Source organism: Channa argus, chromosome 5, assembly GCF_033026475.1.
Source record: "Channa argus isolate prfri chromosome 5, Channa argus male v1.0, whole genome shotgun sequence".
Taxonomy (NCBI): Eukaryota; Metazoa; Chordata; class Actinopteri; order Anabantiformes; family Channidae; genus Channa; species Channa argus.
In genome coordinates this window covers 20,087,188-20,112,797 of record NC_090201.1, presented here as the reverse complement: position 1 = coordinate 20,112,797, position 25,610 = coordinate 20,087,188, and the positions used below count along the sequence as shown (strand labels likewise).

Sequence of the window (25,610 nt, the reverse complement as noted above, 5' to 3'; positions counted from 1 at the left end):
TTTGGTTTTCAATGGATCCAGGACTTTTAACCTCTATTCACATTTTAGCATATAACTTTCTCTGCTTGTATGTCTCTCTCCTTATCACATTTATTGGTCCAGTAGAGAGGACAATCAGTCAAAGTATTCTCTTTACTTTATATCAAAACAAGCCTTTTCTCCCTCCATTTCATCTTTTTCTGACTTAATCATTCCCTCTCTCCTTCCCTGTATCAGAGTCTCTGATGAACTGAAAGCGAACAGAAAATCAGTACACTACAACCCCTCTTCCCATTCAATCGGACTATTTCTATCTTGATGTTATCTCCTTCTCTTTTGTTCTCTCCATGTGAATGTGTGTGCATTAGTGTCCTTCTGTCTGTCACTTTGTGTGGCTTTCTCCGTTTCTCCACTCCAGTGGATAAAGATCAGTGAAATCCAGCGGGAAGTGAAACCATGTTCACAGAGCCAAAAGCATTTGTGGGAATCGTGGCCTGAGAGAGAAGGCCAGTTTAGGCTAAGTAAGTCAGCCACTGTCAGCTAGAGGGAGGAAAGGCCTGGTGATCCCCTTAATTAGAGACACACACGAGGTTGATGACAAATTTTAAGAAATTAACAAGTAGCCGTCATTGCAGCCTGGGCAACGAGGGCGTTGCTATGTATGTAGGTCGTGATTGTGATCTATGTTTAAATGTTTCAAGCTACACATGTAGCTCTGCCCACGTAATCCAGGCTGCAGTAAGAGACTTCCCAAAATTAAGGCCAGTGGGGCAGTCAGAGCAAAAGAGAGGCATGGTGGCATTTAATGAAAGTGTGATGAGTGTCCTTTCATTCAAGACTTTTTTTGTTAAATAAACTTTTACTGCCAAGGATGGAAGCAGCTTTAAAAGGAGATTCAGGAGGACTCAAGCTTTGCAGATTATGACCTTCTGCACAAGGCAAAAACAAATTAAAGCTGAATCGTGACTGAATGGTGTAGACTCCAAAATCCACATTTTGAAAAAAGGAATCTTTTCTTTCCCAAAATTTGCCAGAAAGTGTGAAGCTACACCGAAGTGCAATCACAACCTATTAAAATACATTTTTTGGAGATTATTTTTAGTAAAATGCCTGCATACTGAAATTAGGTCCCTGTATTTATAAGTGTATGTAATAACTTGTATGCAAAAATATGTTGAAATTACACGTTGCAGTAAACAAAAGTGTAAAAACAACTTCTCTTAACCACAAGCATGTAAACAACCACTCATTTATTATTTAACCCACAGACATAGTTCAGTGCACATGAAGATACTTGAAGGTAACACACGATACTGAAAGCTAATCTTGAAGTAACTTTCCTTTAGATCTTTTGCTGAAAGAGCAGGACTCTTCTGTGTGTGTGTCTCTATCTTGTAGAGTAGGCTATCGTGTGATACGGAATTTTGTTTTTGACCTCACCCAGCCTTACTGATGAAACACCTCCAAGGGAAAATTAATGAGCAATTTTCTGATAGTACAAATCCATTACCCTTACAGCCAACATAAAACCAACAGTTCATTATGTGAACACGGATGCTGTTGCATTTTCTCACAGTAAAGTGTTACAGAGTTTTTTTCTCTATCTCTCTGCCTGCACACATTAAATGCAAAAAGGTCAAAAGGATTAAAACAATGACATCTGGCCGGAACATAGCGCACATAACATAACATGTGCCATAACTATACTTTTCCCTATTACATGTTATGCCTACAATTAAAATATCACTTCAAAAGTCTTTCACATTTCAAATCATTTATAATGTATCCACCAATGGCCTTGAATATTCTTTGAAAAGTTTCAAAAAGCTTGTCAAGATCTTTATTTTCAAATAAAAGTTAGAAGTTCATTCTAAACAACACGACAGTGCGCCTAAGACCAAATGATCCATCTGTACTTATTAGGGCAATTATGCACTACCTCATGCTGTTGAACTGTCTTTTTTTTTTTTTATTCACCATTTGAACAGTGCTCATATTCTGCTGTCAGCTGATTATTCTGCTGAATCATTTGGTTTGCCAGTTGACAATGCCAGTGTTGTCAAGCTTGAGCCTGAGTTATCTATTTGTATTCATGCCACTGGGAATGACCAGTTATTACATATTGCAGGAAAACAACTAACACCTTCAAAAACATAAATCTAGCTCCTCTGTCATCTTTGCTGTGGTTTAAATGTATGGAAAAAGCTATGGCTGGCACCTTAAAGTGAATTTTTCTTTGAAGTTATTTTGCTTTACAGATCACCATTTGGTGTGTCAGCTCCTCCTTGTTTTCAATGCTTTTCCACGCACACAGTCTTATCAGTTCTGCTAGTGACAGTAATCGAACCTCATATTGTACAATGGGGGCTGTGGGGTAGTTTTTATTGCAGGGGCAGACTAGCTGAAACTCTGACAATAAAATATTTTAGGCCACCTGACATGATAGATGAGACAGGCCATTCTGTAGGATATTACCATTTCTCTGCAGTGCATCCTTTTGCCCAGCTCTCTCTCAACTTGGTGCTTGAATCCTATAAATACTGCGAGAGTGGCATCCTTTTTAAGTTTGCTTAGTTTTAACACTTATCCTGACAGCACATTTTTGTTGTTCTTTTTTCCCCTGCAGACACCACTGTTTGCATTGGAGTTGGGTTTTTTTGACAGGGACACATTCATCATGTAATAAAGTGATGCAAGCTGTTACAAAATGCCAAAATGAAACTCAGCGACTGTGAGCCCTGTACAGCAGTGAAGAGAAATTGCAGCTATTTTGGGGTTGTTTCTTTGACTACTCTGCCAGTGATGGCCTGTTAGAGACACAAATGATGAACTCTGCTGGAACCAGATCTGTGTGTGAGTGTGTGAGCTAGAGAGAGCAAGAAGGGTTGGAGAGAGAATTCATGATCATTATCTTTTTTCCTGCATTAGGTAACTAATGATTCTACAAAAAAACAATTCTTATGATTTATCAATATTAAATGTGTGTGTGTGTGTGTGTATCCACATTTGTTTTCTACATATGCTACATATCATGTAGCACCTTTACACATTTACATGACAATCACCTTTGCTGAGTTTAATGCTCTCAGCCCATAAAGTATATTTTTGTAAAAATACTATTTGAAAGGTGTCAATGTGTGTAAAGAACTTTGCAGTATGGTCAAACATTTTTTTAATTCTGTATGATCCTGTTGCAAGCATCACAATCCGGTCAGTTCATGTTTTTATTTTTGTTTTGCTTTGTTTTGTTTTTACAGTGGTTTACTGCCACCTATGGTTTAAGTAAAGCACAAATGATAATTACACAGAGTGTTAACCATGAGAAACAGTTACACTTGTTATATGACAAGTAATTTTGTTTAGCAAAAAATTCTACAGTTCATAATGTGAGTTACAATAGATCATTAGTACTGCTTGCTGATTTTAATACGTTGTTTAAAATAAATCATTGGTCATTACTATTACTACTTAGTAATAGTAACAAAACTTAGTAACAAAACAGGATGCAAGCAAAAACAGGGTGCAAGTACATGCAAAAAGGTTCTCAAGCAGGTCCCAATCAAAGAGCTGTGCCCCGTGTATTCTCACATGATTTGACAGCCACAAAGCGAAGCAGACCTCTACATTAACAGCCTTACAGTACATTGCCATTAAACAGTACCAGCTTTTGTAGATATCTTCCTAATGTAACATTAATTAAAGTGATTATTACTGTACAACCATAATCTACTAAAGTGGACAGCAGGGCAGTTTGGGCTAAAGAGGCTACTGCAATGACAGGCTTCCCTAAAATGGCTGTTAGAATTCAGCGTGATTGAAGTTTAGAATATTGTTGGCTTCAGACCAAGCAGGGTGTTGTGCACCATCCATCTCTGAAGCGACTTGGTTGCCTTCTGCCAATCTGTGACTGCCCCCACCAATAGTTGCATTACAATCAGGGCAGCATCGACTCTCCATAGCCCCTCCACACTCTGTTATAAGGTAGACATGACCATTGGGACATTTGTACCAGTGTCCAGGTTGCATTTGTATAGCAGACACAATCATCTTTCTCTCCTCTTCAGTAATCCCCAAGCCTGTGAGTGGAAGTTTCTTGTCTAGTTCCTTCATTGCTTCACTTACTCTTTGTTGATCTTGCTCAGAAAATTGGCCAGACTTTTCAAGAACAACTCTTAGTTCCTTTGCCTCAGATTGAAATTCGTTACTTTGTCCTCTCTCATTTGCCATATGGCAACGGATATTGAGTTCAGCCAGAAGGCTGAGTCTCTTTAGTTCTCTCTGCAAATCAAAGACCTGCTGCTCTGTGAATTTTTGGTGGCCGTAAGTGAGCCATTCCACAAACTCCTCAACATTCTTCATAAACCTCCAGCTATGCACAAATGACCTTTTTCCTCTTTCAAACTTCAGTAGCTTTTCAACTTTTACTAGGAAATTCATCTTGTTTTCCAGAACCCACAGGTCATTGGCTGTGAGATAGGGCTTGGTCAGTCTGTCATTGATTTGCATATATTTTTCTTGCTTATGCATTTCAAATTCTTCACAGTTTTCCATCCACCGTTGTTCAAGAGCCTTTTTCTGTTCTTCAATATCCAGCTGATTTCCATTTATCTTCCCCTTAACCAGCTCTATCTCGGTCAGACAGCGCTTAATGTGAGATCCATAGCGTAGATTCTTGCGGATTGGAGTTCGACACTTGGGACATTCCTTTAGTTTTATGGCGACTGCTTCTTCTTCATTTACCTGCTTACTGTCACCCATCCCCATGTACTGATCCATGGATGTGTATTCAATGATATGTCCACAGTCCTCCAGCTGAATGAAGTGAGCCTCAGGGTCATCCTCAGTGCCAAAGAAAATATCTGTGACCTCATCGTGATCACAGATGCGACATTTGCTTGGACATTTGTCTCCACACAGACCAATGCACGGGTGGCCACAACCCAGAGTATTGGCACAGGGTTGGGTACATGGTGGACGATCACATGATTCATGGCAAAGTTTGCTACAGCTATGGTGAGGACACTGCCATGCACAAGGTTCAATGCATGGAGCACAAGGCTGTCCACATGGCTTCATACATTTACTGTGAACGCAGCAATTCTCACATGGTCTCTGACAGGGGGGGCAATCACGAGTACAGGGCTCCTTGCATTTGTGAGAGCAAATTAGGAGACGTTCACACCGGTGAAAACATGGGGAATGGAAGCGTCCCTGATAGCATTTGCTGCAATTACCACGACAGGCATGGCCACATTTTAGCTGATGTGTACATGGGGCCCTGCATTTAATCTTCTCTGTCTGTGTTTTGTAAAAGCAAGCGTCTGTCTGGCTGTGACCACACTTCAGCATTAGTGTGATCTTCTCTTTGCAGTTTTTGGTGCATAGTTCCCCACAGACCGAATCACATAGATGTCCACATGGGAGCATTTTCTGACAGGGCTCCTGGCATGCAAAGGTTTTTGGGTCCTGGTGGCAAGGGACCATTTGTGTATGTTGACAGCGGGGTATGATCTTCTCTACCTTCACTGGACATTTTTCTGGACACTTTTTATGACACACAAGTGTGCATCTGTGTCCCAAGTCACATAAAATCTTCTGGCACTTCTTGTTGCACTTGAACTCCTTGTGTTCAGGGTCAGAGGGGTGACAGACTCTGGGGCAAACATGGCCACAGTCCAAACGGAACAGGCAAGGCTGAACGCAGCCCCCCTCAGGAGCCTGCATAAAGTCTTTAGCACAAGATGCTTTTACCTGTCGACCTGGATGATTCTGACAGCACAGGGTTAGACCTGGTCCAACCTGGCCCTTCTCGCTCAAAGTGTGGAAAATGTTGCTCCACAGCTTGACTTGGCCCAGTATTTCTCTGTTGCCAATACAGTAGAGACCTTTCTTGGCGCGAGACAAGGCTACACAGACGCGATTGGGGATGTTCAAAAAGCCAACTTTACCATGCTTGTTGCTGCGTACCAGAGACAACAAGACAATGTCATTTTCTTCTCCCTGGTATTTGTCTACTACATGCACTTTAACCCCTGCAAATTTGCTGGCAGGCATATTTTTGCGCAGGCAGTGAAGCTGGCCAGTGTAGGTTGTGAGGATGGTAATTTGCTCTGGTTTGTAGTCCTGTTGTAGAAGATAGCGGCAGAGAGCGGCTACAAACGCGGCTTCATATTTGTTTTCATGGCTTTTCCCATCTTTGATTTCTTCTTCATGGTGGTTGTGCTCCACAAAGAATAAATTTGTATTAAGGCCCTGTAAGACAACATTAAAAAAAGAAGAACACTGATTGTTATTCTGGTTCTCTATTTATATTATTTTGAATATTCCTAATCCTAATTGTACAAATTGCCTGACTTGACTGAAAACACATATAAACTGTAGATGCAGATATTTGTGATCCATGCAGCATATAAAGACATATTCAGAAAAAACAAGCAGAATGGAGAAACAGCAGGAGGGCAAACACAATATACACCTTGATGTTGTCATAGTCCAGCACAGAGGGATGGTTTTCCAGCTCCAAGTAGATGTGTGGGGTCAGAAGACAGGCAATTTCTGGCCTCATACGATGCTAAAGAGCAACCCAAAACACAAACACCGATAAACACAGGCAATCACAAAAATACACAGAGGCATATGTACATGTACACATACCTACAAATAAATAAAGCAGCTCAATTTTAATGCACTGAGCTTAACGGCATTGTTTAAGGGTGTCGACATATTTTACAAGTGCTACAATAAAACCAACAAATTTATAGATACAGAAAGCTGTCATTATACAAACCTGGTAGTTGAGCCTGACATAAGGAAGTTCCAACTTCACCAGTCTCTCAAACATAGACATCTCCAAGCTGAAGTTCTTAGCTAGGTCATATACCGTGGCACTGGGGCGCAGCTGAAGGATAAATTTCATCTTTATTATATATCCTTAATACTTATAGCAATAATTGTGAAGAAAAAATAAAACAAACTAAGAACTTAATACATTTAGTCATTTAATAGAGGGTAGAAATGTGCTTACTACGATCAATATGGCATTTTTGTTAAAGTCTCATCATGCTTCCAAACATTTTTGATTGCTTAGAGTATTGAATTTGTGTACCTACAATTACCTACAATTTAAAATCTTATTTCCAGATTTTGCATCTTTCTATCCAGTGATGATATACTTGTTCACATGCTTAGGGTGATTAGAAATTTTGCAGTTATGTAAGTGTTAATGAACACTTATTATAACATTCCTATAGTTAATTGCAACTATCTATACAGTGGTAAATCTACTGTATGAACAAACAATATTATGGGTTTCAGTTTGAGAGTGACTGTATGAGAATATAGAATGTATGCAAATGCACTTTAACTTTGGTTTGCTGTACTGTAAAGGTTTTGGCTGTTTTGCCTGTGTGTGTTTGTGTGTGTTTAGAAACCTAATTTAACTAGAGGACACAGTGTGATTGTACATGTATGTGGGAGGGGTGTGGGGGAGGCAAGACAATTTCTAGTAAAAATGTGAAGCATTGTGTTCTGCTCGATTCAACACTAAACCTGTGATTAATGAACAGCACAACAATGCCAGAGCTTATTTTACTTGGTAAGTGTGATCCATCCACCTCCATTACATGCACAGATTAAAGTTTGGGTTGCAAAAAATCAAAGCTCTAAACACTTGTTCATAGAATCAAATGGCTTTAAACCCATAAAACAATCAGACTAGGCCATATTCCTGCTGTCACAATACATTTTCTTTGTTTGTTTTTTATACACCACACATACACTCATTTCATTCTCCAGTAGTTTACATTGACAAACCTAAGAAACTTAATTTGATTTATTCATTTTGCAAGTTTCTGGCACAATAAATTATACCCACGTGTGTAAAAAAGTAAAGCGAGCTTTAGCAACAGTGGTAAATTACTTTTATATTAATCTGATGTACTGTATCTGAGGTATAAAAATGACCATTGATTTCCAAGGTCGGGTTAAAATAAAAGCAATTTTCAAGTCAAACTCTGTTTTAAATTCCTTTCTTACACTTGCTAAACTTTCAGTGCAATTGTAAGGAAGTCAGGTTTGTTTGTGTAGTCAAACGCATGCATACATTCATGAATAAACAGTGTAGCGAGAACAACAAGCAAATATTAGCAAAAGAGCAGACAGAAGTTGCACTGCAAGAAAAGACTAGGACAGAATATTAAGCTGTGTGATAGAATTGTGTATAGTTGTGATCATATACTGCAGATTGCTAGACAGGCTGCCTGGCCATATGTCTTTGGCAAGCCCTGGCAAGTTGTTGTATTAAGTCTAGTGATGTCCATGATATAACTTCTCTCTTCTCTCTTCTCTCTTTTTTTCGTCTCTTCTCTTGTAATAGCCCTTATGGGATGTTCTTTTTTTTCTTCTGTCCAGCATTCATTTACTCAAGGCAACGCAGGCAAACAGACTGATAACCACAGAACTACACAAAGACCCTCATCGTGTTGTCCTTTAAATTTTTTCCTGGGCATGTGAATGGGGTTATTTCAGTCAGTGGATGGTGGTTTATTAAAATAGAAAAGTGCACAAGTAGTCACACTGAGTTTAATCAGATGCGCGTCGACCAAGAGTTTACAAATCATTGTTCTATTTGGGTGTGCGTGAGTATTTACCTGCTGGTGGTCTCCAATAAGGATGAGATGTTGGCATGCTTGACTCAGTGTGGTAATGGTGTGGGCCTCGAGAACCTCTGCAGCCTCCTCTACAATCACCAGACGGGGACGCACTTCCTGCAGAATTGTGCGAAACTTGGCCGCCCCTGTTGTTGTCATGCCAATTACCTGATGGACAGACAATCTGTGTATTTACACATCACCTCTGCATCAACTCTGCTGTTTTCACAATAAAATGCATAGCCACACAAAGTTATAATATACGTATATATATTTGTTTAATCCATAGGAAACTGAAGTAAAAAAACAAATGCACTGGATAAAATATCATATCTAAACCCCACTGTTTAAAAACAAGACTGCTTACGGTTAAGCAGAACAACAATGTACTCTCTTACATCATTAAAACTTCTGCTTCACATTTATTTTAATTCAACAAGCTTTTCTACTAGACAATTTGATTAGTTTTAAACAAAGATTAATTCTAGGGTCACAAAAATAATATTATTTTCTTCTATTTACTACTTTAATTATACTGTACCGTGGCATTTTTAAGCAGACAGAGGCTTTCACGCCGTTTTACATCTGCTAATCTGTCCACTGCGTTCTGATAGGCCTGTTCAGACCCAAGAACTCTGGTGCGAAGATCTACTCGGTAGCGTGCAACCCACAACCTGCAGACATAAAGTTAATTAACAATAGCAAAATGCTGTGTCCTAATGAAGCAGAAAGGCTGAAGACTCATTATTTGTTTAGTATCTGGAAGTTTAATCAGAGCTGAGATTAAAAAAAGTTATAAAGTGACAATTATTAGTTAAACAATTACAGCAACATAATGCAATCTCTCTCTCTCTCTCTCTCTCCGAGATAACAAATTTCTTATTTGTGAGTGTAAATAATAAGTAAGTCTGTGTAAATGTGAGTGCAGGGAGAAAATCCTTTGTGAAGCTAATCAGCCACAACCTTACATCCACCTGTAACATAAATTTCTTTCCATGCTAGCTGCTGTCCACCACAACATTAAAACCACCAGGTGGATTTGGTGTTGCGTGATCAGTGTATCTTCATGGTGATTAGTTGACTTAATTATACACACTGGGAATTGACTAATTGTACTGATGTTGCTTGGAGGATGAGAGGAAAGAACAAGAAGACAGAAAAAATAAAGGAGGAGGGAAAGAGGCTGAAATGTAAAATAGGTACTAAGATAGTTGATCGAAAAGAAGAGTTAAAAAAAACATGCTGTATTTACTGAACAAAGGTAAGAATAGAGAAACACAGAAACAGACGTACCGGTAGAGTCGCCATCTGTCTGCCAGACTAAGGGTCCAAATGTTGTTGACATTGGCCTCCTCTTCTTCAGTCATAGCCGAGCTCTTCCCTAACTCTTTTTGAATTTTGTGCTTTATCTTTTTCTTCTGCTTCTTTTGGATCTGTATGCACCAAGACAGGGAAATGTTTCACTTCAGAACCTTTATGTGTTCTTAATTCTAGCTGCTGCTTTTTGTTCTTGAGCTAAAAATGAGAGTGTGCACTCTCTTACTTTTTCAGGTCACAATTAACATCATAGTGTAGTTATAAGCTGTAGATTAAGGGAGTTAAGTTTATGTTAGGAAGAGACAGCAGCAGGAGGAAACTTGTTTGGGACATCAATAGCAAAGAAGTGGGTTATGGTGCAGGAATGGTTTTCAGAAGTTTCTATAGACATGTTTACAAGATTCACTGAGTCTAACCACAACTGCCTCCCGCTGCAAACAAGCAAGATAAAAACATTCAGGGCCACCTTTAAAACCTACAAGATATAAAGCATGGTGGTATACTTTTGAAGCAAGTCATCTGACTGACTGTTTGCGGGGGCTGCACTGTTCTATTACAGTCCCTCTGTAGAGTATGAGACCACTAGTGGTGCTATGGAGCAATGTTGTTATGCCTGAGAAGCCATGATCCTGTGCAAGCAGGTGACATGATGCACCGTCCTGCCAAAGGCTTCAGGCTATTCCACTGATTGACAGATGGTGGCAGTAATGTGCCAAGAAAAGATGCAGCATGCCAAGAAAGGCAGGGGAAGACCGCCAGCAAGCACACATGGATTAAAATAATGTATGTTATAAAATCTTCCAAAAATCTGCTTTGTGTGAAAAGACAACACATTTTATCACATTTGTAAGTCCTTAAGGGATGCATTTTTGCAAAGAAACACTAGCTAAACGTCGGATTTTAGATTCACAGTTGGCCTGTGCATCCACACTGATCTCCTATTATTATTGTAAATGAACGCATTCTTAGTTTATCTGATCGAACACATTGAATTCATCACACCTTCCCCATGGAAATCGCTAAACTTTACCTCCCATCCTTCCTCACTTTGCTCAGCTTGTATTTCAACTTTATCCAGATTCATAGCCAGCATCAGTTCTTCAACAAATCTGATAGTCTCCTCCATTTCTCCCTTCTTTTTGCCATCTCTACCATCTCTGGCACCCATGTTGTCTTCAATAAACCGCTCTTCCTGGATCAGTTCTGCTTCCTCTGCAATTTCAATGAGGTCATCTTCCAACTCCATTGCTTCTTCCTCTGCCATATCTAACACATTGCAGTAAAAATTAGAATGAGGATGTTTTCATTCGAGCAGAGCAGTTAATATATCGATCGTATTTAAACAGAGAGCTATAGAAGGATATTAAAACATGAAGGAAGAGTAAAATGCCCTCTCATGTTGTTTAAATTGCTTATTCACACTAATGCGGTTATAGTTTTGAGGTTCTATCAGTGAAAATTATCCAAATATCAGTTCTTCCAGTGTAGCACAACTTACATTAAGACTTACCTCCATTTGTATTTGCATTCTCTGTCTCCCTCTGCAGGAAGACTGTGGAAGTCAAACCCAACCAGTCCATCATCAGATTCGCCTTCCTCTCATCACAGACCATAAAATCATCCTCTATCTACAAATCAATAAACACGAACCGACAAGTTTGTAGCGTCACCTGTTTTGCCTAGCTGGATCTACACATATACATTTTAAGACAGTATGACTCACGGGTGGTAAGTGCAGACTGATCCAATGTTTGTCTAAAATGAACCTCTGCAAGAAGGTTTCACGCAGGACTCCTTTCAAAGAACATTCCAGCTTCAAACTTTGCTGCTCGATCTCCCTCTCCTCCTGACGCAGCTGCTTGTAAATCTGTTAAGGAATTTTTTAAAATTCATTGGTTAAGTCAACAAACCAAACAAGACAGTTTGTGTTATGCTGCAACATTGTTGAACTGAGAAGTATGGAAAAGTATGAAGAACGTCTGACTACAGCCCCAATTTAAAGAAAGTTGAGACGAAGTGTAAAATGTAAATTAAAACAGAATGCAATGATTTGCAAATCTCATTAACCCACATTTTATTCACAATAGAACATAAACAACATATCAGGTGTTAAAAGGCCAAAGGTCAAAACTGGATGTGCATGATTTTTGGCCATTAGGCAGCACTAAATTAAATTTCTACTGGACTACATGGGCTCAGGAACACTGCCAGAAATCCCTGTCTCTGTTCACAGTTCACTGTGCAATCCATAAATGTAAGTTAAAGCTGTATCATCCAAAGAAGAAACCATATGTGAAATTTATAAAAATTTCAAACCTTTAAAGATTTGAAATCATTTTTGGAAACCATGGAAGCTGTGTCCTGCTGACTGAAGAGGAGATGGTATGGGGGTGCATTAGTGCCTATGGCGTGGGCAACATTTGATGCATCATAAAATGAAAAATCCGGCAACAAAGGCCCTGGACCGTTGAGCAGCTAGAATCCTGCATCAGACAAGAATGCAGAATTTAACGTCTGATATCTTGGTTGTGTTTTATTGTGAATAAAATATTAATTGATTTGGCTGATTAAATTTGCAAATCATTGCATTCTGTTTTTATTTACATTTTACTCAACTTTCTTTTACTTAGGTTCATAAAACAGAAGGTTCAAAATGTATAAAATAAAACATCAAATTTAAGACCAAAAATATAAAACATGCTGTAATATTAGGAATCATATAAACCTTTCAATGTATGAGAAATAAGGTGTGGAACAACTTGAGACTCACTGTATGCAGCATGAGCTCACCTCATTATACGCGAAACGCAGGTGCGATGGCAGCGAACGTCTGAAGTCAGGCGAGTGGGTCAGCTCGCGCAGATTGAAACGCTTCAGGATCTCACTGTTGCTACGGCCTCCTACTCTCACTATGCCGTTTTGCAGAAATTTATGAATACCTGAGATGCAGGGGTAAACCAAATGCACATCACTTCTCATAAAACAGAAATCTTACACAAACAACCTGGCAAGAATTGTTTTAATAGGGACTTATTGCACCCATTCGGTTGATGAAAATAAGTGTTTTTAAATCATTTCCCTAAGCACCCACCATATATAATATTACTACAAACTGGCATCAATGCCTACCTTCAAGGAACTGATCCAGGGCGTGATTAGTGTAACACACCACCAGCATCGGAGCAGGGGCAGATCCATCTCTCCAAAGATTCTGATTGGTCAGCAAAGCCTGAGCAATCTTTAGGCCAACATAAGTTTTTCCTGAGAACATGGAGGAAGTACAATAGCTCGACTTTAAAGCATTTTTGGAAAACCTGTCAATACTCTGGATTCACTTTGCAACTACCTAATATATGATTTATACTTTCATTCACAGGTTAATTAAGTCATACTTCCAACAAAGACTTTTCGATATCTTACCAGTGCCAGGAGGTCCCTGTATGATCGCCAGCTCCTTTGTGATGGCCAATTTGAAGGCTTTCATCTGAGAATCGTCCAGCCCCAGCTCCTCCATTCTTGGCCAGGCCTCTTCCCTCAGGCTGTGAAAGACCATTGCGTTGCCCTTATAGTCAGGTTCAGCAATGGATGATAGGTCATATATATCTTGTCTTCGCAGATAATCTGGATGTCGTATATCTGTGCTGCACTCCACAATGTACCTGGATACAGAGACATTATTAGACGACTCTTTTTAGTTAAAAGGACCCACTTAAAAGCATGCAGTCAAATTCACTGCCGTTCACATGTTCACATCATTAAAATGACATTATAAACAATTTTAAGTTGCTGGTAACACACTTTATTCTGTTTAAAATTGCACTCACACTCATACGACACAAGAGGAAAAAGCTAAGAGACAGATGGGGAAGTAAATTTCTCACACTTATTACATGTGGTATCTGTGAAGGGCAGTGGGAGTATAGACAAAAACAGAAAATTTTAACTTATCCAAATGGCTTTTTGGGAAAACCATGGTGACATAATTAACTCAGGCCAAGTGTGATTGCTGAACTTGCTTTGTAAATGTTCTCTCCAGCCCCCCCACCCCCACACACAGACCTCGTTGGAATATTCTGTGAACTTGTTTTGAAAGCTCTGTGGGAATATATATCTATGACCTTGACAGTAAAATCTGAAACTCTTCTGCAGGACACAAACATACACAAACCTCTGAAAAGGCAGGTCGCCCTCCTCCTGCTCCTTTAGGCCCTCAAGGACGTAGCGATAAGCCTCAAAATAGGCTGTGGTTTCAACCATCAGAAATGACTTATCTTTCTGTGGGATAAAGTTAGTTTAGTTCTGTCACTGTGCAGATGATTAATATGTATTTGTATCTTGTAATTATATGTATATTGCAATGTAACATATTTTTGTGACTACATGAATAAAATCTGCTGCTTATCAAATCTATAACTTAGTTAAACCGGCTGCACAGAACTTAGTGTCCCACCTCAATTGCAGCCAACTTCAATCTGCTTTCTTCTGTAAAGCTAATCTGGACCTGCCCTTTCTGCAGGTTTTTGGGGTCTCGATCTGACACTGTCGCGTATAGAAAGGTTTCAAAATAATCACAGGATAGACAGACCAGGGATCCATAGAGCAGTCTCTTGGAATTCTGCCAGCGCACAAACTGTAATAAAGACGGAATGAGAAGTAAGCATATAGAATATGTTAACAGAATATCTCTACATTTGTCATTTAAATAGCAAACAACCAGTATATGTTGCTATAGGCATTAAACTGTGACAAACCTTAAGCGGCTCAGTGTCAAACTGGACTGTGTAAGCAAGGCCAGTCTGCGTGCATTTGGGCACCATGATTCGTGAGTCAAAATAGATGCGGATATCATCAAAGCGTCTTGTCTTCAGTGGCTTCTCATTCCTTCCCATGTTCTTTTGGTCATGCAGCAATTGCTGGATACCCTCACGGAGAGGCCGCACAAAGTCCTCTCTCAGCAAACGGAAGTGCGTGTCAAGGTAGAGCTGCGTGTTTGTGTAGCGCCTAGAGGTGAGGTTGGGTCTAAGGAAGGGCCGGTGGTCCTGCTGGAACTCCTCAGGGGTTGGGTAGATGGGTATGGTCCTGAAATCTTGCAGATCAGCCTCATCTGGGTTAGAAAAAGTTTAATGTCTATAAATGTTTGGGGCAAATGTTACATCAAATCCCAAAGGTTTACTGGCAAATAAGAAGAAATCACTACCTGGGTTATCAGCTCCAGTGGGTAGGAGGGCATAGTTGTCCTTGTCTGAGCGCAGGGTACCTTCTCTGGATCTTTCCTCGAGATGCAGGACAAGAACATGCAAATTCTCCAAAGTCTCCTCCACTTGAGGCTCGATGTCCACTCCCGATGTCCTCAGGCTGTTGATGGAGGCTTGGACCAGTGGCAGCAGCAAACTCACTGACTTAATTGAGCTAGCAGGAAAGATGCTGAGCACCTAATAAGTGTACATTGAGGGTACAGTTAATCCACTTCTAAAAGGAGTCAAATTACATTAAGTATTACGTGTTAAGTGCAAGAACCCCAATCAAATACTGAAACAAGGTTTGTTAGGCTCCCGAAAAGCAATTGTATTGTATGTTTTCTATAGAAGTTTTAAAAGTATTAATTATTTCATGTGTTTTCCTATTGGTTTAATGTAAAAGAGCAAGAAAAAATGCATTAAAGCATTAAACTTGTATTAAATAATAACTAAGCTTATTTTCCTCTAGAACTAACTAACTGTTGCTTATTTAGTTGTGAATATTTAATGTGATGGGGGATTGTAAGAGGCTTTTATTTAAATGGTTTATAATGTTAGTTTTATTTTTACTTTTGCTGCTTTTAAAGTTATATTGTATAACTCCGTTGATAAAAATCCTTATATTTGTGCCATTCATTAAAAACTCCCCTTCTGAGTTTACTAATTGTGTATTTTTCATGTATTCCTTCATTTGTCCTTCAGTTGAGTTTGAGAATTGACTGGCTCTTTCAGTCATTCCCTCCTCCATTTACCTCTGAGAGAATAGGTAGGATGTTCTCCAGTTGTCGTGGATACTGGGCCCTGCGGACAGGGTTGGACTCTAACCTCATTCCCCCGATATATTTGGCCAGAGTATTGTGGAAGAACTCTGAATCTTTTATGATGCCGGCCAGGTGCTGCAGGGTGCTTCTGTCCGTCCGTGATTTGAAGGCTTTACTCATCACCAGACAGAGGAGTTCAACGAGGTCCTGCCTCATTGTTACCATTTGCAGAACATCTTGTAGGCCAGGGTTGGAGGACAGGGTGATGGCCACTACAGACGGTTCTTGTGTGGAGAGTTCTTCGAGTGTTTTATTGCCCAGACCACGGCTCTGTGGTGGCCTGTCTCTGCCTGTAGAATTTGATCTCCATCCATTCTCCTCTTGTCTGTCTCTCACAAGAGATCTTCTCTCACCCCCTCTACCTCCCCTTTTATCCACACTATGACCTCCTCTCCTTGCACCCATTTCTTCCACCCCCCTTCTTGATCCTTCCCTTTCAGCTGCACCTTGCTCTCCATTTCTTCTTAATGCAACACCGCCCCCTTGATTTCTGCCCCTCCCTTCTTCTCCTCTCGGTTTCCCTCCTCTTCCTCCATCTCTTCCACCCCCTCTTCTTGTGTTCTCTGCTCCTCCTCCTCTTCCTCTGCCTCTCCCTTGTACCCCTCCCCTTCCACCTTCCCCTCCACCTGTCTCCTCCCTGCCACCACTTCCTGCGTGTCTTTCTCCTCCTATTCCTCTCCCATGGAATCCTTCACTTCTTACTCGTCTATCTCCATCTTTCACCTCCCTTTCTTGCTCTGGTCCTCTCCTACCCTCTTGATCTCTTGTTCTGTCTCTCCTTGGACCTCTTTGTCTTCTAGCTCTGCCTCCACGGGCATTCTCATTTTGGCCGGTGTCAGTATCTGGAGAAAACCACATTCATAATATGACACCTGACAAAGTAGCACGAGTTTGTGCATAGATTTGTGCTTGATATTTACCGTTATTAAGTCCTCTTCCCCCTGTTACTGAAGTCAGTCTTTCCATGGTCTTGCATGTGGTATTTGTTGAAATTTACTGTAGGGTGGTAAGACTGATGTTTCACTGATCAAACTAAAAACAACACACACAAGCATCTCATTTTAGTATAAGCTCATTAAAATGATTCATCAAGAGATAGCAGTGAGTGATGGCTCAAATACTGAAAGTGGGTATTATATGGAATGAGTTCTAATCATGTTTCACTCTCACCACTTTCAGTATGCACAGTTGTAGGGCTGTTATAAGTCAGATAAGAAGGAAAGATCTCACAGTATCTATAGCTTCTGAGGAAATCAAAGTAACCTTGCTGCTTGTCTGTCTCTTTATTCTCAAGACAAAAATATCATGGGCGATATGTAATCGATTCCCCATAGGAGTAGCACTTCATTTTTGTGACATTTTAAATTCTAATACATCTTTTAGGATCCGTTGCGTGCAGATGCAATGACTTCACTCAAGTGAAGTATGTGCCCTCTACTGGGCAGTCGAAGCACCTGCACAGGAGTGTAGGTTTCTTTTCATTAGAAATGAGAGGGGAGGATGTTATCTAGACATGTTTTGGCTTGAATCTGCAGACATATGTCGAGGCTAAACAGATACTTACAAAAAAGTCACTAAATTCCCAGTATCTTAGAAGTTGTTGTTTTGTAAGCCTATTCATGGTCTACGTGGTCTACGTGGTCTCTACAATATGATTGTATGTAAATTCTCAGACCTACACAGTGTCTTTAATAATAAATGTCTTCATAATTTAGGCTGGTGGCTCCTACATCTGACTTTTACCGTCGGGAAAACATAAAGGAAGAAAGACTCACCTTGACTAAAATCCACTTGGTACAAACCAACCGGCATTAAATATTAATCTCTTCGTTTTTCCGGCAGTCTCTGGTTTCCCCGTAGACGGTGTGGCTGCTGTCTGCAGGAAGTCCCTATTTAAGCGCTGTCTCATTTTCGTTTTCGTTTCAACCGAACCCGACAAACACAGCCTACTGTACAGTGCCGACAGGAAACGCATATTCACGAGTTTCACAACGTCATAGTATTTTTTTTTCTGGATATGTTTATCCAGGGTCACACCTAGTGCTGGGTACGTAACTATACAAGTGGGTGTAGGTGGATACAAGTTTCTATTTAGGTGTTGTTGTTGGTTTTCATTGGGCAATTCACAAGTCCTACAATTCACATATTTTACAGGTGCTGCAACATTAAAATGAAGTCAATAATTAGAATCTATTTTTTAATGAACACTATTCTGATGTGACCTTTACTATTTCTTAGCTTTAAATATGTTCTCACATATTGATGACATAACCAATGACATCGCATATTGCCTTGGATGTTTTTAAGGAGAACTGGATTTGAAGTTTGCTTAAACAGTATATAAGGATGTAACATTTGGTTTCAGCTATTTCAGTAAAAACTGTTTTATTCAGTTGTGCTGGGAAAATCGTTTCAGTCCTGGGAGTTTCAAATTCTTTGCTCATATTGAAGTAGGCCTACTAAAACTTCACTAAGAAAACAATAATCCCTATTTTAATCAGTATTGAATGCTGTATTGTCCAGAATTGTAAGACAAACTTTACAAAGTGGAAATTATGCCCACAAAAAGGTCAAGATCAACGGCTTGTTCCTTTAGGGGTCCCCACAGCAGTACGTGTTCCGCACATTGATTTGGCATGAGTTTTCACAGGTATTAATAAAGTATCTATCTGTCTATCTTTTAGATGAATAAATGAGATTGGGACCTGGATGGGCGCAGACCAAACTCAGAGGAGCAGCAGTGGGTACGAATAAATAGAGAACCTAATCAAATAACTCAGGCGAGTATCTATCTATAGTATCTATATGAATCAATGAGTTTTAAAAAAGTTGAGTATTATGATCTAACCCCTGTTTAGTTTTATATTTGTGCTCCATCAAAATTGTAACCTCAGGACTTCAGGATTTAAACAAGCACATAACCCTGGCATACATAGTTAAACACGGTTGTTGTTGACACGGACACAGACTCTCATTTTCAGTGTAACATCTTGTGTTTGATTTTATTTCTTCAGATGTGAATTGTCATATTTCTTACTTAACTGATTTTTCTGGTATTTCCATTTATGCTTTACTTAGGTTTGCCCAAGTCCAAACACCAAGAAGTTCCACCAACGCTTAAAAGATGTATCGAAAATATTACAGCATTTTTTACAAGTTTGATCTAAGTAACCGTGTTTTTTAGTGTATAATATACATGTATTATTATTATTATTACAATATTTCCAATATAAATGTGTATAAATTGTTTTTGTATTCCTCAAAATCCTATCGGAATTTGAAATAACATAAAATGGAAATACTTTAGTGTAGGGGAGCCTCAAAACTGTACTTAAGTAGGCTACAGTAGTTTAGTAAATGTACTTCGTTACAGACAGACAGAAAGGTGAACGTCTCCGCTGCATCACGTCACATGATCATGACCCTACGTCATGAGTCAGTCTGAGCAGGGGGGGCAAGCTAATTCTTTGTATGTAGCTCTCTGGTAAGCGTACTGTTGTTAGCTGGGCCCTGGTGTGTTTTTGTCAACAGTTAGGATAATAATGGCTGTGTTCGTGGGAATACCGATTTCAGGACCAGAGCAGTGCAACATTAGCTTGATATCTAGCTAACACTGAAGAGCTAAGCTAACTGCCGAGCAGCGTTCGTACGAGGCTGGCCCTGCTAAATAGACTACTAGCTACCAGTTGGCAGTCGCGACAGGCTAATCGAGCCAAACAAAGGACGATGACAACTAATGTTATCTAACAAGGACGAGTCAAGAAGCGGGGACGAAAATGAAGAAATCTAGAGGTGTCGGTGTCTCGTCGCCGGTGAATGGAAGACAAGGTAACGGGAAATGGGTCACGTCGCTAAGTTACCTGCTTTCAGTCTGTGCTTCCATAACGTTACTTACTATATGTTCTGGATATTTAACGTTAAGTAAAGCCATTTATCTGCTTTTATTTTAATGTAAAACGTGTTTATGTCCACTTGAATTAACTGCCCATATCCCCCATACTGTCTGTGAATGCACCGACCTTCCGTCCGTGTAACTTCAGACTATTGGACGATAAAAGTAAACCCGGCGTTTTGTGTCTCAGACTGGGACCACAGACGGAAGAGGAAAACTACGGAGATCACACAGGCCCTGAGCGTGAGTCCTGTGGATGTGGCAGCTCTGAGAAGAATGGCCATCAGTGAGGGGGGACTTCTGACTGATGAGATACGCCGTCAAGTCTGGCCTCGACTTCTCAACGTCCCCCTTCATGTATTTGATCAGGAGCCAGGTAACGACAGGGTGTTATCTGCAAAGTGATATATAAATCACATAGGTTATCTTTGTGTAATCCCTTATACTTTTCCTTTAACAACACGACTATTTGTACTGTACAGGGTCTTAGCAGGTGCAGTTTCTGCCTAGTTTTTAGTGATGCTGACTGTGACCTGTCTTGCCCAGAAACTGTAGAGCGGGAGAATAACAAGGACTACAACCAGGTGCTGCTTGATGTCCAGCGCTCACTCCGGAGGTTCCCACCTGGTGAGTGGAAACTACACTCACTGGCCACGTCATTAAGTACACAATTACAATCCAGTGCAACCCAAAGCAGAAGCTTCGCCATAAATTCAAATTTTTACAAGGTTATCATATCTCAGTTTTTAATGTTAAAAGAGTCAGAACGATGATGCTTCTACTATGTGTATTTGAGGGCATAGGGGTGGTGGAGTCATACTGGAGTGCAATATGTTAAGAGGTAGCACTGACCCCTGGGATAAACTCAATAGCGACGGGTCCTTAGACTGTATTTTGGTTATACCGTTCTAGGTATGCCAGATGAGCAGAGGGAGGTTCTCCAAGAAGAACTAATTGACATCATTCTCAGAGTTCTGAAACGAAATCCCCAGCTGCATTACTACCAGGGATACCACGACATTGTTGTTACCTTCTTATTGGTCCTAGGAGAGCGCCTTGCAACGGCTCTTGTGGAAAAGCTCTCCACACATCACCTCAGGTACTTTGCATGTATAAACCGTATGCATAGATTAGCAGCTTTTTTACTCTTATTGCCTATGATTTTCCTCAGTCACAGCCTTGTCCTCTCTGCTTCCCTCACTCATGTTCTTGGTGTGTTTTATCATCTTTCCCAGGGACTTCATGGACCCCACTATGGACAACACAAAACATATTCTTAACTATTTGATGCCCATCATTGAAAGGGTCAATCCTGAGGTGCATGACTTCATGCAGCAGTAAGACTGTCTTTTTAACTCTGTGCGTTCCAAAGACATATATTAATCTTTGCAAAATAAAAACTCTCCCAAATATTTATCATGTAGTCTGAATGGCACTTTGCCTGGATATGCAGCTGGTACTAAGTCTTAGTACTCAGCTTTGTGTGTGTGTGTGTGTGTATTTACATTTCGTATGAATTGTGTGGAGTGCCTCTAACCTCTCTGACACGCCTACACAAATTATCTTCCAAGTGTTTTAAATAAAGTAAAGTTAATGTTAAATTTCTGAATGCTCAAATCAAAAGGTGTTGATAATGATTTATGTGACTACGCTTTTACAGCATACAGGTTGCAGAACAGTATTTTGCAGCATTTTCAATATTAAATGTTTGGTCTTACATGCTATACTTTATCTGAACTAGAGCATAAGAATACATTATTATTAGTATTGTGTGTTGATCTTAAAAGATTTCTGTCATGTTTTGACATTTTTAGGGCTGAGGTGGGCACAGTCTTCGCTCTAAGTTGGCTGATCACCTGGTTTGGCCACGTCCTGTCAGACTTCCGCCATGTTGTTCGGTTGTATGACTTCTTCTTGGCCTGCCATCCATTAATGCCCATCTACTTTGCTGCTGTGGTAGGCTTCCTGCAATCAGCACTTCTATTTACAAGCCTAGCTTTTATTCCCAGTACATGAAAAACTGAACCTGTTAAACATCACTTACACATACTTTAAACTGTTCTCTTACCATGCAGAAACATGTGTCACCAGGATGTTAACGCTGTGTATGTGTGCCTATTGTAACATGGAGGCGGTTCTAGCTCAGTTGTAAAGGCAGTCGTCCATAGACCACAGGGTCAGTTGTTCAATCCCCGGTCCCAGCCATATGTCGAAGTGTCCCTGGGCAAGACACTGAACCCCTAACATCCCATTAAATAAAAAAATCAATATGCGGACAATGATCTGCCGTGGTGACCCTGAACTCACGGGATAAACTGAAAGGACAAAAAATAAATAGAATAAAAACCCTATGTATCTATTGTGATGGTTGTGTAAAGACAGATCATACGTTGAGGCCATAACATTTACTGCTTTTAGCAAACTGATGGTTGAGTGTTAATTGATCTTTTATGATACATAGGATACCAGGATCGTTTATGTATCCCGGTATAGCTTTAGCTAACTTTGTGTTTAGTACTGAGTTCAAAAGGTTGCTGCAGTTGTATTGAAGTGCATTACGTTAAGAGGAGGCTCTAAGGAGGAGGCCAAAACACTAGAACTATCTCAGAATATAATGCACTTTGGCTTGGCCCCACCACCCACTATAAGTTATATATACATAGATTTGTCATCTTTCTGACAGTTTCAATTTAAGAACAGAGAAATTATAACTTTGTAAAAGTAGGATTTTTTTGACAGAGCTGCTGTATTGGATTACACTTGATTGTATAGGTGTACCTGATGTTGTGGCTGGCTGGTGTTAAATTGTCACTGATCTTCCCATGCATGACGTTTTGAATACTTGTTTCTCAGCTACATTTTCACCAGTTTGGGTCCTTGAGCGAGTGACCATGCCTCTATATGTTTTTTTTTTTTTTTTTTTTTTTTTTAATTTATGTTTTGTTTTTTTAAAAACTTTTTTACAGATTGTACTGTACAGAGAAGAGGAGGTGTTGGAGTGTGAATGCGATATGGCTATGGTTCATCACCTGCTGTCTCAAATTCCCCAGGATCTACCTTATGAGACACTCATCAGCCGAGCAGGAGACCTGTTTGTCCAGTTTCCTCCGTCTGAACTGGCTAAAGAGGCTGCCTCACATGAAAGGTATTTAACTCCTTAGTTGTACCACTTTGTCTTTAAAGAACTCTAGTTGCCCAGGTTATGTGAATGATTCACTTCTCTGCTTTTATAGTCACACACCTTTTTGTAAATGGTATCATTCAAACAGTATTTTCAACTGCTCCCTGTTATAACAATAACTCTTGTATTTTCACTCTCTTTTGTCTCTGTGTCGGTCTCTTTACCACCTAAGCATGGCAACAACCACCTTTAAAGACTTTGAACTTGCGTCCACCCAACAGCGACCAGACTCTGTTCTCAGTCGCAGACGCAGACAAAAACAGCATGCATTGGAGAGTTCAGCAGCCAGCTCGGTGGTAACAGTGGCTCAGCCTTCAGCCGCACGGCGATTTGTTCGACTGGCTGTCATGGGTCTAACGGTGGCTTTAGGGGCAGCAGCTCTTGCTGTGGTCAACACTGCCCTGGAGTGGGCCCCCAAACTGGACCTGTTTCCTTGAACTGCTTCTCTTTTACCCCTATACTCCAACTTACCTGTCCTTGACTGATTTTAGTTTATGGGTCTGGTTCCAAATTCCCTTTTATTTATATTGGAAACCCAACAGTCAGAAATACGGCTGAATTTAAACATAACTAGTTAACACTCCTCTTTCATATTCCCATCCTACTTTATCTAGGGCTTCGTAAGCCCCTGCTGGGGGTACATTTTAGTGACTTCCGAAGAAAGTGCACCAGTATAACAGCTAAAACTGCTGGTGGTGAAATTAAGAATCCTTTTTGTTCTAATGAAGAGACTCTTTCTAGATGGCATCATCAAAATTTATTTATATTTGGTATTAGGATAATCTGATATTAAATTATGCTTGCAGAGATTTATGCTGAAAGCTTGGTGGATGCACTACACTTAAAAACTGCTGCCAATTAAGAAAGCTAAAGCGAATGTTTGAGACTGTGTGTGGGTGGGTATGTGTGTTAATTACTATTATATTGTGACTGAGACCAAATAGTTTATTGTTAGGACCCTCTCTTTGTATAATTTACTGTTTCTTAATATATAGATATGTGAGTAGCTGTATGGAGACAGGGTCATGTCACACAGGCACTTTTTATTATGTGTTTAGGTCATTTTGTCCTCATAAGTTGTTTTAATAAGCCTTTTTGAGTTGGAATTTAAAAAATGGCTTTCTTTCTGGGATGAAGTACCGTTGTCCTTGGCAACACAGTGTAATTCTGGATCATTGTTGGGATCATAATATTTTTTGTTTATTTGGTTGCACAAACTTTAAAAGAAGTCTGTGTTTCATGGCCCCACATGGCAAGGGTATGTTTTCTGTTTCACTAATTTGGGGCAAATGATTACACTGGTCCTTATATTTCAGCAAATCACTCACTTAATCCTTAGTAACAGAAAAGCGCAGAGCTGGGCTAAATTTAAGTTGGTAGTGTTTGGATTGGGGGGGGTTTAATCTTTAAACATTACTCAGAAATTACTTTAATGCTTTAATGCATTGCGTTTACTGAGGGAAGTGTCTTCCTGTCACAAACAAACAAAAAAACACCAGAGCCTTCAATTTTATGTCTTAACATTTTGCTTTTTTTTAACTTTAGCTCAATATGAACACACACCATTTAGTAAATTATATTGCTTTTGGTGTAGAGTGGGCAGCATTTACTGTAAATTTCAGAGGTAGTCCTGCTCAATCCAGTGTTCCAGTTACTTAGTCTTAGCAAACCAAACAGAGCAGATAGTTTAAACACACAGCCAACACTTCATATAGTAGTTAATTTAAATGATCTGAACTTTTATTTCAACTCAACTTTTGAGTTGTAGGTCACTAACCACTGAATAGAAATAATGTCAATGAAAAACATCTTGTAGAAGTAAATAAAGTAGCATCTTAAGATGTTTTTATTTAATTTTTTTTAATCATGCTGTATTTTTGAAAAGCCACTTTTGAGCGTCCCTTTCCTATATTACAGTCAACTTATTGCCTTTTCTGTGAACCAGTGATTCAGCCGGTAAAAGATATACAGACGGAGCACAACGACGGTGATGTGTCACATGTCCAGGGATGCTCTAAGGTGCCTGAGAGTATAGCAGTTCAACAGTATTGTAATGCACCATGTTTCTGCACTCAGTGGTTGTCGGTTCTTTTTTCATTGCACTAAATGATTTATCTGCCTTCTATGTTTATTTTGTTAAAATTAAATTGTCATACTAAGTAAAGTTGTTTAAGAAGACGCTAATAAAGTGGTGTGAAAATCTTCCATTTATTTCTCTAGACTGTTACAATTCAACATGGGAACTACTTTATATGTACCCACTAATGCAGTGTTTTAACAAGTACTCATAATCCGCCTGCAAAACTACTCTTGGCTTGTAATGACGATTTGTCACTCAATTTTTCTACAAAAAAATCAATTCCTTTTCTTTTTTGGGTTTTCTTTTGGTTTATTCCGGAAGTTCAGATTTGCCTCAGCGGATCATTGGTCATTGATGCAACCCTCCCTATTTTCTGCTGGGCTTGGGGCCAAAACGTGGGACGGCACAGCTGGGGATGGGTGTTTGAGGGTTTAGCGGCTTGCCCAGCGGAACTT

General features: G+C 39.8%; 2 protein-coding genes across 4 annotated transcripts; one reads left to right on the top strand and one right to left on the bottom strand.

Annotated features, from left to right (window-relative positions):
* Positions 1–3,190: 3,190 nt before the first annotated feature.
* On the bottom strand, positions 3,191–17,935 carry znfx1 (zinc finger, NFX1-type containing 1). Of its 2 annotated transcripts, none has more exons than XM_067506137.1 (19): positions 17,778–17,935; positions 16,923–17,034; positions 15,934–16,844; positions 15,142–15,376; positions 14,696–15,048; positions 14,395–14,574; positions 14,113–14,219; positions 13,365–13,603; positions 13,074–13,205; positions 12,735–12,883; positions 11,668–11,811; positions 11,455–11,572; positions 10,975–11,210; positions 9,921–10,060; positions 9,169–9,301; positions 8,628–8,795; positions 6,767–6,877; positions 6,455–6,550; positions 3,191–6,231 (listed from the first exon to the last, which is right to left on the bottom strand). In XM_067506137.1, the coding sequence occupies exons 2-19, from the start codon at positions 16,966–16,968 to the stop codon at positions 3,778–3,780; spliced, it is 5,952 nt and encodes a 1,983-aa protein (XP_067362238.1). In that variant the 5' UTR covers positions 16,969–17,034; positions 17,778–17,935; the 3' UTR covers positions 3,191–3,777. The 2 variants fall into 2 exon arrangements, with proteins under 2 accessions (XP_067362238.1, XP_067362239.1); XM_067506138.1 differs by having other exon boundaries at positions 16,923–16,998; positions 17,778–17,934.
* A 1,468-nt stretch (positions 17,936–19,403) lies between these two features.
* On the top strand, positions 19,404–25,280 carry tbc1d20 (TBC1 domain family, member 20). 2 transcript variants are annotated; one of them, XM_067506141.1, is made up of 8 exons: positions 19,404–19,830; positions 20,085–20,270; positions 20,441–20,521; positions 20,807–20,993; positions 21,130–21,231; positions 21,709–21,850; positions 22,945–23,039; positions 23,248–25,280. In XM_067506141.1, exons 1-8 carry the CDS (start codon positions 19,779–19,781, stop codon positions 23,510–23,512), a joined length of 1,110 nt encoding a protein of 369 aa, XP_067362242.1. In that variant the 5' UTR covers positions 19,404–19,778; the 3' UTR covers positions 23,513–25,280. The 2 variants fall into 2 exon arrangements, with proteins under 2 accessions (XP_067362242.1, XP_067362241.1); XM_067506140.1 differs by having other exon boundaries at positions 19,406–19,830; positions 22,861–23,039.
* Positions 25,281–25,610: the final 330 nt, after the last annotated feature.

Bases quoted from the DNA above. Each gene is read 5' to 3' on its own strand.
- znfx1 (XM_067506137.1), bottom strand. From the start codon at position 16,968: ATGGAAAGACTGACTTCAGTAACAGGGGGAAGAGGACTTAATAACG. The intron at 14,575-14,695 runs GTTTGTCACAGT...TCTTTATTACAG, and splicing joins TTGACACTGAGCCGCTTAAG to TTTGTGCGCTGGCAGAATTC. The intron at 6,878-8,627 runs GTAAATACTCAC...TTTATCCTTCAG, and splicing joins TTATTGGAGACCACCAGCAG to CTGCGCCCCAGTGCCACGGT.
- tbc1d20 (XM_067506140.1), top strand. From the start codon at position 19,779: ATGAAGAAATCTAGAGGTGTCGGTGTCTCGTCGCCGGTGAATGGAAGA. The intron at 19,831-20,084 runs GTAACGGGAAAT...TTTGTGTCTCAG, and splicing joins GCCGGTGAATGGAAGACAAG to ACTGGGACCACAGACGGAAG. The intron at 23,040-23,247 runs GTATTTAACTCC...TTACCACCTAAG, and splicing joins GAGGCTGCCTCACATGAAAG to CATGGCAACAACCACCTTTA.